At 48.0% G+C, this 13,397-nt stretch overlaps 1 protein-coding gene across 4 annotated transcripts in view; it reads left to right on the forward strand.

Moving 5' to 3' along the window:
* Window positions 1-13,397, forward strand: part of FRMD4A (FERM domain containing 4A) — a 209,551-nt gene that overhangs the window by 161,937 nt on the left and 34,217 nt on the right. For all 4 annotated transcript variants that reach the window (XM_041413402.1, XM_041413400.1, XM_041413401.1 and 1 more), the window contains exons 12-13: window positions 8,376-8,452; window positions 12,470-12,608. In XM_041413402.1, coding sequence (XP_041269336.1) covers window positions 8,376-8,452; window positions 12,470-12,608 — 216 coding nt within the window. The remainder of the gene's footprint in view (window positions 1-8,375; window positions 8,453-12,469; window positions 12,609-13,397) is intronic.

Raw genomic sequence — 13,397 nt, forward strand, 5'->3', positions numbered from 1 at the left:
AAAAAGTGGTCACTCTTAACCTCGATCAGTTCCCAATCCCATTCACCAGCTGACCCACAATCAGTATCCTACAGCAAAGCTGTAGGAGCTGGATATGGATACAGGCTGCATAAATCACTGCAGCCAGAGAAAGAAACAGCCATTAACCTACACAGTAACTTTGTGGAGCGAGACAAGAACTTCACAGCTTAGAACAAGTTGGAAGGAGTTCAACTGCATGGAATTTGTCATGGTTGAACCAGGATGAATTAACAGTTGGGTATAAGGTCATCATCCCCACTTTTTTCTCCTCGTAAAAGTTGGTAAAAATTTGCTTTGGTGTGTCTCCCAAACAGGGCTGATTTCAGACAGGTGAGTAGATTGTCATGAACTTTTTAGAATCATACAATAGTCATGCTCAGTTTCCATTATGTAGGTAAATAAATAGTTTTATCAACTACAGTGCTTGCAAACATCAATACACAGTCTTAGGCACTGCTTCTTTATAAAGAAACCAGCACTATTCTGGTGGTTTAGTGTGCTGTGGTGGTACCATTACAGATATAGTTCCCAGGGGTTTTTTGTGAGAATTTACATTCAGAAAGGCTAGAGCATGACGTTCATCCCATGATCTAGCCAAGTCAAGACCATGGCTACCATTAAATATAGGAGCAGTCCCATCAAAATAAAGCTCCCTTCTCTAAGTCCTTTGTCGTATTCAGGTCTTAAAGAGTAATTCTGTGTAAAAGCAGCAGCCAAGTCTTAAATGATTCTGCAGCACACAGCAGGAACTTCAACCAGATGCAAAGACAAATCACTCCAACAGCACAAAGTAAAACAAATTGGACCTCAGAGCCCTGGAGTTAGGGTGGAGATCTGGAGAGAGATTGAAACCTCCTTGAGCACTTATGCTTGGCTCTGAAGTGGTAGCAGGCTCCTCCACACCCCACCCTGCTCAGATGCTGTCTCTTAGCTCACCAGGGCTGCTCCAAAGGCCTGGGCACTCTTATCATTAGATGAAGTCAGGCAGGGGTCCCATTGCTCAGTGGCTGTGACCATGAGGTACCTTTGGTCAGTGTCTGGGCAGGATGGCTCATGCCATCACCATGACAGTGGGATTGCTGCTGCCATGGCACCCCCTCTGCAGGCACCCAGCATTACAGGAGTATTTTCAGCCACACAAACTACTGTGCACTGCCACAGCAGCATGGGATGGGAATGGTGATTCCTGAATTTTGGTTCCAACACTGAGGTACTTTAGCCAAGCCACTGGAGAAGACATGAGGATCTTTAGGAGAGGGAGTAGCAGTAATGGTTTGTGGGCAGCCTAAATCCTTCTAGGGTGCCACAGCTGATTCATAGGCTAGAGACTGGGCATCCTTTATCTAATACATGGTATATATTGTGCCAGAAAGGAGAGAGCTCTTCAATGCAGAAAGATCCAGTCACTTTGATGTCCTTTCAGAGAATAAAAGGGAGAAAGTTTAACTTAAACTAATCAGGGAAAAAAGGTTCTTTGTAGATCTATTGATTTAGACACACACACAGCATGGTGACAGCAATGCACAATCTAACAGCAGCTACCAGATATATATGTGCAGTGAAAGTGAATTTGGTTGTAGATAAAGTCAAATTCTAATCTTCCAGTCTGTGTACAGTTACAGACACAAATATCAAGTTGCATTTATTTAGACAAATAGTGCTTTGTCGAAATAGCCGCTCTTCCCTCTGTGATCTGATGCTCTGCTGTCTCTCTGAGCCAATAAGCCACTTTGAAATTTAATAGGGAATTGTGTTTCCATAATGGAAATGAATGCAGAGTGGTTATTATATAGACCTAAATGCAATTTGTGTTTGGTCAAGCCAGAAATGTGTGTTTGGTCAAGCCAGAAATGTTTGCTGGGGTGGTGTGGTCCCACAAGAACAGCACACAGCAAAAGGGATCTCAAATTGGACCAGAAATTGTTTGTCTGTTTGGCAAAAAAAAGAGGCCTGAAGCCTGAGGCGAAGAAGTAATTAGATAGTGAGCTGGGATTGCTGACAGACCACTGAAAGTCCCTCTTAGCCAAGCCATTCTCTCATTCCATGAGGGAAGGGGGGATGGCAAGCCTCTGGGAAGATCATTGGTAGAGCTTTTCCCACATCAAATCACTCAGGAAATATTTTTTTTTTCTTGTTTTGAGAAGTGAAAGAAAAAAAATACCCCAAACTAATAAAAATAAAGGAACTAATAAAAATAAAGGAATGAATGGAAGTGTGGCAGGATGGAGGACTAAGTTATGGTGCAGTGGCATCCCCATCTCATGACCCAGGGGCACCCTCAGCAGTGGGTCACACTATTTCACAGGTGACAGCCCACGGAAATCTCTTGGTAAATCTGCCCCTGAAACAAGAGCCCATTTGTTTGAGCTAAGATGGTGCTGTTCTGCCTGGACCAAGTCCTTCCTCCTTCACTCTAACTAGTTTGACAGAGGTATGATTGATGGGAGCAAGGTTGGCTTGAGGCAGAACACAAATCCATGCCCGGAAACCATGGCCCCACTGAAATCACTGGGACAAAACTGCCATTGACTTCGCTGGAGCTGTGATTTCCATAGAGTTTAAGGCCAAAAAGGGACTGCTCACAATTTCACTCTGACCTCCTGCATAACTCAGCTCCTAGAATTTAGCTTGCTGGTTTGTTCAGTGGAGGAAATTACATTTCCAAAGAGGAATTTGTTTTGTTATGTTTGTTTTGTCTTTAAACTGCAGGACGAAAGATTTGGGAGTTTGTAGCTTCACTCATGCAAGCTGTGTGAAAATACTGTCATTGTTTTAGTTCCATTGTTTAATACCAGTTTTAGTATTGGGATGTCATCCAGTGCTGGCTCTTGCCTGTAGTGCAGGCAAGGGAATGGGTTGCATTGGGGCTGTTAGAACACATTATTTCTCTGCCTTTCCTAGAAGCCATTCAGAGTATCCAGTCTGGGTGGTAGTCCATGCATTTGGAGAGATGATTGTTCCTTCTGCATAGAGTGATTTAACAAGGCATTAATCATCTAGGAAGTGTTAAGACTTGAAGGACTGGGAGGTGCCATATAGGTCAGCAGGTCCAACAGCAATTACAGTTGGTCATTTATTAGATCTTTGGAATCAAAGAAAAACATGGGTCAGAAAGGCCTCCGGAAGTCTCTAGTCCAACCTCCTGCTAAAAGCTGGTTACTCATGGCCCTAGTGTTTGACCACTTGCACTGATTGTTTTGGGACTTGGGGTTTTAACTTATATACCTTCTAATAATTTCCCTTGTTGCAAGCCCGTGTCTATTGCCTCTTATACTTTGACTGGGCACCTCTGAGCAAAGTCTGTCTCCATCTTCTTTGTAAATCCCCTTTGGGTCATAAAACCGAACTAACAGCAGGTAGATCTTCTATAGATTTCTGCAGATGATTTGATTCTGAACAGCCACCAAGAATGCTATCTGAAACCCTTGAGAGTGTGTGCATTCAGCTTGTGCCTCATCTCAGGTGATTCAGCACACAGAAAACAGAAAGAAAATTAGACTTCTGGGCATTTATATTTGTTTCTTAAGAGACCAAATGCAAAATGGCTCACACTATGTCCCCACAGCGTGCCCAGCCATAGTGCACGTTCCCCAGTTCAGTACCGAGTCTGGCTTTTCTGGGCACAGCAGGCAGAAAACAGTATCAGGAACCCCATACCCCAGCCTCAGGATTTGGAATTATTCCAGAAGGTAGCATTTGGGCATGTTTTTCTAAGTGCCATAGACCAGAAAGCACTGGGTACCTACCTCCGGTGCTGGCCTTCAGCAACCCACTCTGTCCTGTGGCTGAGCTGAAGGGCAACACAGAGCAAGCAACAGCCTCATTACTGCCAGGGGTTCCCAAATAAATGGCACAGTACTTCCACTGAATACTCTGGCAAGGCTCCCTGAGCACAAAGGGAAAGAGCACAGCCCAGTGACTAGCACTAACTCAGGTCCCCACACCTCTCCAAAAGCCCAGGTCACCCAGGCCATGAGTGACCGAGCCAGAAGCAATCCATGATATTTCATTCACAAAAGACATTCCCTTCTTTATCAGGAACCTCCAGCATTTTTCAAGTACTCTTACGCTGACCCTACCTCCTGACATGTGCAAACTCCTTAGTACCAGCATGGTCAATAAAAATGGTAAAAAATCCTTCAGAACCACATGGCTGAAATGGATGCAGATCCCTGGGCCCCCTCTCCTCCAGGCTCAGCTTAGTTACAGACCAGCCAGCAAACCACAAGTGTGCTCACAAAAGAAGATTGCATCTGAAGGGTTTTCACTGCAGCTCTTTGTAACTAGTCACAAACATCTGGTGCCTGGCAAGCTTGCCAGCCTCTTGGAAGGGGTTTCCAGTGAGAAAATTCCTGTAGCTTGCACCTGAATTCTCCACAGCGCACTGTGCAGCACTCAGATCTCTCTCCTCGCTCCTCTTCTAAGCTGCCAGCTTTGTGGAAGCCATTTCTGGCACTGGTTTTCCCATCATGGCCTCCCCACCCACCCCAGCACATTTTAAACAGTGCATGTGGTCTGATGGGGAGCAGTTATTCCCTTGAATGTTCACGAGTTGATAAGCAGTTTTTCAAATTCAAGTGATAGTGCCAGTTCCAGTTTTATTGGCATGATAAAACAGAGATCATGGTGGGGACAGGCCCCTTGGAGGAGGAGGAAATAAGAGTAATTATTTTCTCCTCTTTTACTAGCCCTTTTCACATTCATGTGTGAGTGTGCAGCTGTGCTCAAAAGCCAGTCTCATGGATACTTCCTTAAGTATCTGTTGAAGATTAAATCATCTCATGTGCAGCCTGTAATGATGGCCACTACCAAAAATTGTTCCCATCTGAAAGCTGCCCAGTGCTGCATGATCCAAAACGAGCTACTGACCTCAGAAGAGAACCCAGCAGGCAAACCACCACATCACAGACTTGGCCCTCTGCAGCAGCACTGCTAATTGTGCCCTTGTCTGCGGGCACTGAGTGACAGTGACGGCAGCTACTCAAGGGCAGAACTGTGCTCTAAGCTTGTGTTAATGATTGACTTTCTCCTAAGCCCCATTTCCAGTGTGTGTGGGGAGATGCTGTCCCAGTCCCTGCTGAGGTACTCTTTCTCAAAGGGTCATTGCACCTCTGATGCAATCCCAGTAAAACCAGTACAAATTGTCGCACCCACCAATGTGCAGGCTTTGGATTCGGCCCAGGAAATTAATCAAAGATAATCATAAGCCAAATAACACAAAACCAGACCCAACCTCAGTGCAGGGAAAGGCAAACCTGGCATGAACATGGATGCTTTGACTCAAACCAGCCCCAAAACCAGCATGCATCTGTTGTCACTACATTTCCACAAGATCCTGTTGAAATTACGACCAGCTCCCTGCTGGGGCTCTATTCCCCAGTGAACGTTGCAAGCACCAGCATGGTAAAAGGATCTTGATGGGTAAAAATTGTGCTTCCATTTAGGAAGACCTACTAATGGCACCTTGTGCATCTGTCACTGCATTAACAACATCAATTTGACACCATACATAAGGCAGACAACTGGTGAAGGGAACAGCTTGCTTACATTATGAGGTCTGGCTGAAGGGGCACCTTCAGCTTTGTTTCTCTGGAGGGATTGTGATCGGCTAACAGGAAAGTAGATACTTTCTTGTGGGTATTCATATTTTTGCAGATTGGATTCCTTTTCTGTAGGAAGGGGGAGACCTCTCAGATCAATGTGGAAAAAAGGAGCGGGACACTGTAGAATAATACTTGGGGAGCAAATGGAGCACAATTATAACAATGGTAAAACATACATGTACGTTCAGGAAAGCAGACCTATGGAATAAAATACACAGACTTAGGTTGTGGGGTCACTTCCACCCTCTCCCTCCCAAGAGTCTGGATTTGCCTCCTTCTGCCAAGGAAAACAAGAAAACTAAATATAAAAATGCAGCAATCTGGGGAGCTGCTCCAGTGCCCAAAACGTAGGTGTCTAATGCTGTTTTAGGCACTGCTGGTGATCCAAGACATCTGCGTGGGGCGGGCAGATACAGCACCGGACCTATGTCAGGCTCCCTCCCACCCGGGGCAGCAGCCAGGGGCCAGGCAGGGAACCCTGGGGCATGGAAAAGGGCACTCCATGCCTACATTTGGGCATCTGAACAGCTTCCCCAGAGCCCTGTGTGTTTGGACAGTTGGAGTTAATCATAGAAGAGAAACGAGAAACAGAGCTTCCCTTAGCAAACAGTACTGTGAGATTTGGTAGCAGAGAGGGTAAAATAGAAAAGGATCTGAGCACAGGGGACAGTGCAGCAGAGACAGAGGAGGAGGATGGGCAGGACAGCATCCAAACAGAGCAGCTGCCAGCAGCTCAGGAAAGTTTCAAATTCCTTCTGCGCCACGCCGAAGTTTAGTCATAAATGACAACGGGGGACCTGGGGACAGAGGGGTATTTTCTGAAGGGTGTGATCTGCTGGCTTTTTAGACTCTTCTGTGTTCCACATGTCTGAACGTCTCCCAGACACGTCCTCTGCACATGCTGTGCAGCACAGCCGCCTTGTCCTCCCCGCCTTGCAGATGGGCATCTGGAAGCATGGAGGGATGTTTTCAGCTTGACCCCAGTTGTTGTCTGTGGGAGTTTAGGCCCCGAACTTCCTTTTCATGCCTTTGAAGGCAGGCACTTAAAGAGGAGTCAGACTTCAGCTCCTGGCTTAACCCTTTCACCCTGTGTCTGTCCTCCCTCAGTGGGTAAAATAATGGGTGTTTCTGTGCTTCGTTTGGTGTTTACAAGTTTTATGCAGCAATTAATATTTCTAGTGGAGGAATAAAATAATCACCTAAGGACAGTGTAACTCAGCCTTTCAGACTTCCCATCTCTCCTGGCTCCCTTCTTCCTCTACCCCCTCGGCAATGTGGACAGCCCTAGAATATGGGGTAGCTTAGTGCCCTTCTTAATCCCTACCATTCCTTCCAAGAAGCACCCTGTAGCAGAAAGGGAAAAAATAGAGAAAAAAAACCAACCTTACTTGGAAACTTTAACAAATATTTTCTATTTTGCTGCCCCTGAAATACCAACAAGGAGAAAATTTTGGGTCCTCTCTGAGGTTTGTTTTATTCTCGAGATTTCAGCTCCACCAGCAGCTATATCAGTGCAAATCAAATTACGCCTCCTGTTTACTATCTCCAGAGCGCTGACACTGGCAGCCGAGGCTTATCTCGGCGTGTCAGGAGCCAGCGCCTTCCTCGGGGGTAGGACAGGAACTCCACAGAAGCTACTTGGAGTGGGAGAGGGAGTGTAAATCAGGGAGGGCGCTGCTGCCTGTGCTCCGCAGCACCGGGGCTGCGTTCCCCAGCCCTGCTGCTTGCTGGGGCAGTGCAGGGAAGACGGAGTCCGAGATGCCAAGTGGGGCGGAGGCTGCCTTCTCCCTGTGGATTAGCAGCCTGGAAGCCAGGGTTTGGATTTTAGCTTACTCATTTGTAAGGAAGAGGCAGTGGTGGAGCTGCCCGCAGTGGTGACGGTGTGCTAGTTTGCGGAGCTGGCACTATTTCGCTGTCACCGCGTCCTTCGCGCTGCTCCTGAGGTCGGTCCGCCCTCCTCCCTGGGAGATGGGCGTTATTTCACGGGAGAAATGTGGGCACAGGGGCCGTGTAAGCGCATCCCGCTGCCCAGGAGCACGCAGAGCCCTCCAGAGCTGGCCCAGGCTGACTCAGGGGAGAGGGCACGCCGCATTTCACTCCCATGAAAAGCTTCGTGCCTCAGTTTCCCCCTTGGTGGTAGTGTTGGCTTTGTCCCAGTGCTGCTCAGAAATATCCCGGCAGTGCAGCCTGTAAAACAGAGGCTGAGATATGACCTGCTTATTGCCGTGTTTTGTACCGCCGGGAGCGCCTGGAGCCTTGGGCATGGCCACCACGAGTCCGACAGCACAGGGACAGATAAACTCCACTCGGCTCGTGGATCGTGGGATAACAGCACAGCTGGGTATTAGCATTTGGGTGGAGCGGGGGGGGTCTCATCTCCTTCGCCGCGGGGAGAGTCTGCTGTGCCACAGGACGGTGCAACACCCCAGGTGCCAGCCCTCCAAGGAAAATGTAGTCGAATCCCGGTTTGCCCGGAGTTTGTATTTGTCTTCAACACATTTGGCCCCGCAAAGTGAAACCGGCCCCCGCGCCCGCCGCGGGCAGCGGGGGCCGGCGGGCGGGAAGGAGGGAAGGAGGGAGGGACGGAGGCCGCCGCCCGCCCCCGGGGCTGCCCCGCGGGTGCGGCGGGCGGGACGCGGGGCCGGGGCGGAGCACAGCGGGGCATTCCCGCTGCAGCGCCGGGAGCGAGCGGCGCCCAGGGCTGGGCCAGGGAGCGCGCGGAGGCGCCTCATCCCCTTCTTCTCCTTGCAGATCTTCCAATGGAGGCAGCTGGAGAACCTCTATTTCCGCGAGAAGAAGTTCTCGGTGGAGGTGCACGATCCGCGCAGGTGAGCCACGAGACGGGCCGGGCTGAGCCGGGCTGTGCAGTGCCTAGCCGGGCTGAGCCGGGTGCTGCTCCCGCTGCGTGCGGGAGCTGTGGAACACTCAAGGGAGAGGCAGCGGGTACCAAGCCAGGGGTTGCTGCTTCTTTTCAGCGGGACATGCCGGGTTCTGGTGTGCGTTTTCGAGGATGTGTTTCCCCTCGGCTCCTAGCGGGTTTTTTCTCCCCTTCCCTCTGTTCTGGCATCTTGTGACCCCCGGGACTGTGTGGCTCCGGTGCCTCAGCTGCAGTGCTGGCAGCCCTCGTGTGTGAAAGTGGGGTTTGCCTTGTCCCCGTGTTTCACTCAGATCCCGGAGATGAGCGCCAGATTTTGTACTCACATGCTTCTTTGTAAATAAATATTCAGTAGTGCAACTGAAAGCAGTGGCACAGAACCAGAAGTTTACCACCAGCAGCCTGGATGGAAGCCCATCTGTCTTTTTGGCACAAGAACCTTTTTTTTCTTACTTTGGAATCCTAATGTGAGAGTTCAGGGGACTGTGCTGCATCCCATCAGTGCGTTCAGCACCCCTGGTGTGTTTGCGTTACTGGATGGTTGCTGCATACAGTGAGTGCATGGCTCTGAAAGTTGTTCTGACTAAAAGCAATGTCTCGTTTGCACTCTAAGTATGATACCACTGATGGAAACCATCTCTCTGCTCAGATTGATTTGATGTGTTGCTGGTAGTAGTGTGTTGCAGTGATCAGTCAGCTGTGATCCAGTTTCACCTGTTTCCCATGCCTATCTTGTATTAATATATGTTCTTTTATTAGGAGAATTTTGCATGCAATTTCTATCCTTATTTACCCTGATATGAGCACAGCCACACCACTACAACGGTGCCTGTCTGCATAGGTGCATTTGTTAAAACACATACTGAGTAAAGCAGCTCATGTCGTTGTGCAGCTCCAGGTCAGCAGAACCTCTAAGCATCTGCTTAATATTAAGCATGTAAACAGTCACATGAAATCTAGCAGAGCGAATTCCCAAAGTCGAGAATACACTGGGAGTTATTCCAGCAGCAGGAGCTGGGGGTAGTGCGCTCCTTCCCCCACCAAGGCTCAGAAAAGCATGCTGGAAGTGACCAGCAGCCAGGAGCCCCTAAATGCCCTAAGTTCTGCCTGTTTCCTGAAGGAGCAATTGCAAGAAAAAGAAAGGAAATAGCTCTGGGACCTTAAAATCATAATGACATTTGCAACTTGATGTCTTGCATGAAATGTGACCACACAGAGCAGCCTCTTCTCTCTCATTTGTATTTAGATTATAGGAATTAGTGACACAGAAGAGCTTCCATTCTTTATTCCATTGCTCTGTTTCTCTGACTCAACACCAGGAGGACAAAGCCCTGTCCCGGGTTCTCAGCCTGTTACTTTCTTGCTACAAAGGAGTTAGTTTGGTTGGATTTTGTATAATTTTGATTGGTTTTTGTATCCAGAGCAGCACCATCCAGGTGGAACCGGTACTCGGGCTGTAATGCAGCGTAGCACGTTGCAGTGGTGGGAAGACAGCTCTGGTTGTAGTCTCCCAGCCATGTGGGATGGACTCCTGTGAGGAGTTGTTCAACATGTGGAGGCGGAGGAGTAGCCAACGCAGTGCTCTCTCCACATTCCTCTCCTCCTAGCCAAACCAGAGCCTGAGTCAGCAAAGCCACAGTCAGGAGAGCAAGCACAGCTCTGTGGTTGTGGCCAGGGCTGGGCAGCACAATGTATGTTTTTAAGTCCTGCCTCTGCCCATGGCTTCCTGTCCCCAACAAGCCATTTAACCTCCTTTCACTGCAGTTACTTATCCCATAAAGGAGGAAAATGATACCTTTTAGGGGTTGTCAACAGGATTAGTTCCATAGCACATGTAGCATGCATGGAGAGAAGTCATGGAAAAAACACCCATGATCCATATCTCAGGTCTTCAAACACAGCTGCAAAAAGCAAGTCCACAGCTCTGACCAACAGTCTGCAGATGTCCCAATGGAGTCTGCTGTTTTGATGGGAAACATGTACAGCTTCCAAAAAGGAAAAAAAAAATTTAAATCACTGCTTTTACAGTGAAAAGATGAATGATTTGTAGAATATGTTTCTAAGAATTCAGGAGTGTGAACTGAACAGGATGACACCAGAATTAAGGCTTCAGCCCACGTTTGAGTGCCTTAATTTCCTTAGAGCTTTATGTGCCAGTGTGCTGCAGTGGTTTGTGTCCTTAGACCAATATAAAGCATCCAGAGCTGGATCCACTCTCCAGTCTCAGCTTCAAGAACACCTCCTAGCACAGCCTTCATTCCCTGTCCAGTGACAGAAATGAGGCAGCCCAGCACCATCAGCCGCTGTCCTGTTGCATCCATGGAGACTTTTGTCACAAGAACAATACTGGTAATAGAACAAGGTCTCTAGCACCATTCACAAGGAAAGGACTCAGCACAGGGTAACTCTGAAACATGAGATCCCAGTTGTCTCAGACCTTGTTTGCATTGGCCATGGCTGCTTTCTCAGAAATTTCACTCTGATTTGTAGCTCCATAATTTGACTTTAATGCATTTTGAAGCACTGAAAAAGCCCTGATGCAATGGCTGTCAGCCCTCTCCCAGACTGAACATTGCCAGTAATTCTCATTTTGCTGCAGTTCTGGTTTTCTTTCATTCTTGGCCCTATCACAACTTTCTTCAACTGTTCACCTCTCCATGTCCACCTCCAACTTTGGACAAGGCAGTGGCCCACAAGCACCAGAAGAGAGGTGGCCAGTGCAAATACAGGTGCAGGAGGGGAACCTTAGCAGGCTTGAGGACTTGTGAGTGCTGGTGAACAGAGCTGACTCCCCCTTGCATGGCACAGCAGAGCTGCTGGGCTGTCCTGCTGTGTCACCTCCACACCTGCATGGCTCAGGGTCCCTGCTGACTGTGGACTCTGGCACCTCTCTGTAGCACACCCCAGGCTGTCTCATGCACTGGTCCCTCTTCATCATCCATGTTCCTAAAAGTGTCACATTTCTGAGTGAGCCTCTGTACTCATGTCACATCATTTCATAATCCTACTCCACCACAACACCCATCTTGACAGACTGGAGAGGAGGCCCTCATTTATTTGGGGCTCTGTAGGTCAGTGATGTGGTTTATTCCAGCCAGAGCTCCATCCCTGCAATGGGAGGAGTTCCACAGATTCAGGCTGAGAGCCTGGATCTGCACTGTGCTGGTGTCAGGAGCTCTGCTGGTGGGGTTGCTTTTGAGGGATGGGGAGGAATAATCAAGCAGGTTTGTACAGCTGTGTAAGCATGGGGAAACCTAACCTGTGTTTTTTTGCTAATGTTTGAGAACAATTGGGAGTCCCAGAGAGGAAATATTTAGCTCTTATTTTTCCTGTTTTTAAATTCACTCAGCTAATCACTGAGTCCCATTCTTCTCTCCAGGGCACTAGGCAGCCCCCTCTGAGCCTCACAACTCCCTGCCCCCATACCATGTGGCAAATCCTGCTACATCTGTTTACAAGTGGGGAAATCAAGGTTCATTAAAAGTTCCTCACACACTCCCTAAAGCAGCCTTTGATCCTGTGGATCTTTAGTTGTTACGTGTATCCTAATATTTGTGAGCCACTGTCCAAAGCCAGAGGCAGTGGAGGGTGTGAGCACTTGGGCTCAGATGTCTCTGCATGTGATGAGACACAGAGGATTCATGCAGGCTTTGGCCTTGGTGGCTCACCTGGGATATGCAGCAAGTCAGCATCAACCAAATCCAGGGATACAGTCTGAGCTGGGCAAACTGGATGATATTTACTGTTAGTCCTCTGGAGATTCCTATCTTGAGGAGATATTTGAAGTAAATGCTCTCCTGGCTCGATTAGATATTTGTTACTGGTTTCTAAGCATTTTTTTCCCATTAACACAAGGGTGTACACAGTAAAGACAGCAGCTTTTACTATGAGATCTGTGACAGCTTCTGCCACAGAAAGCAATCTGGTGAAACCTTTGTGTAACCCTAGTTCATCCTTTTCTCCTCTCCAGGGCATCTGTGACCAGGAGGACTTTTGGGCATAGTGGCATTGCTGTGCATACGTGGTACGCCTGTCCAGCATTAATAAAGTCTATCTGGGCTATGGCCATTAGTCAACATCAGTTCTACCTGGACAGGAAGCAAAGCAAGGTAAGCATGAGAAGTGCCAGTTGTAGTGGGTGAATCTTTCTCAGTCCCCATAGTCCCAGCCACATCAAGTCTAGATGGTGGCTTCTTTTCTGCCCTCCCTTTCTGTTCATGATCAAAAAAAAAAAAAAAAGGCTTATTGACTGAAGATATGTTCTAGTCCTGACCAGATTGAGAAATTTTGTATTCCAATTCATGCCTATAGGAGTAAGGATTGAGGAAAGATTGTATTGAACTGTGGCCAAATCGAAGGAGCCAAAGTTAGCAAGGAGATGGGGTCAACATCCCTGTCTGGATGGCTTCCACGTCTTCTGCGTCTGTCATAAAGTTAGGGCAGCTTCCAATAACTGAGTTCAAAGTAGCTTCACAACCTACAACTGTCTCTGGATTCTTCTTGCTGTCCCTTGATTTTTACTATTGTATTTTCCTGGAAAGGAGGGGTAGGGATATTATTTTAGCAGGGGGCAGGAGGCTTGACAGCCTAGCTGTACAAGGAGCTGTCACAAACTGGTGCTGCACAAAGGGCCACGCAACACAAAACAAGCCACCTTGAAACCAGAGGAGTATGTGTTCTTCCTCTTAATTCTTTTCATCAGTAATTTTAGGCATACCCAGAGCAGCAGGAGATTGCTTTGATCACTTTGAGATTACTTTGATACAGAGAAAAGACTTCTCAGGCAGACTTCCCTCCCCATATGAGCATGCTGGTGTAAAGCTTCACAGAGAAGACAGTGTCTGTACTGGGTGGGTGCCTGCATTGGTCCTCATCTCTGGTGAAATGGCAGAATGTGC

The sequence above is a fragment of the Onychostruthus taczanowskii genome, unplaced genomic scaffold (assembly GCF_017590055.1).
Source record: "Onychostruthus taczanowskii isolate IOZ18803 unplaced genomic scaffold, ASM1759005v1 scaffold41, whole genome shotgun sequence".
In the NCBI taxonomy this organism is placed as follows: Eukaryota; Metazoa; Chordata; class Aves; order Passeriformes; family Passeridae; genus Onychostruthus; species Onychostruthus taczanowskii.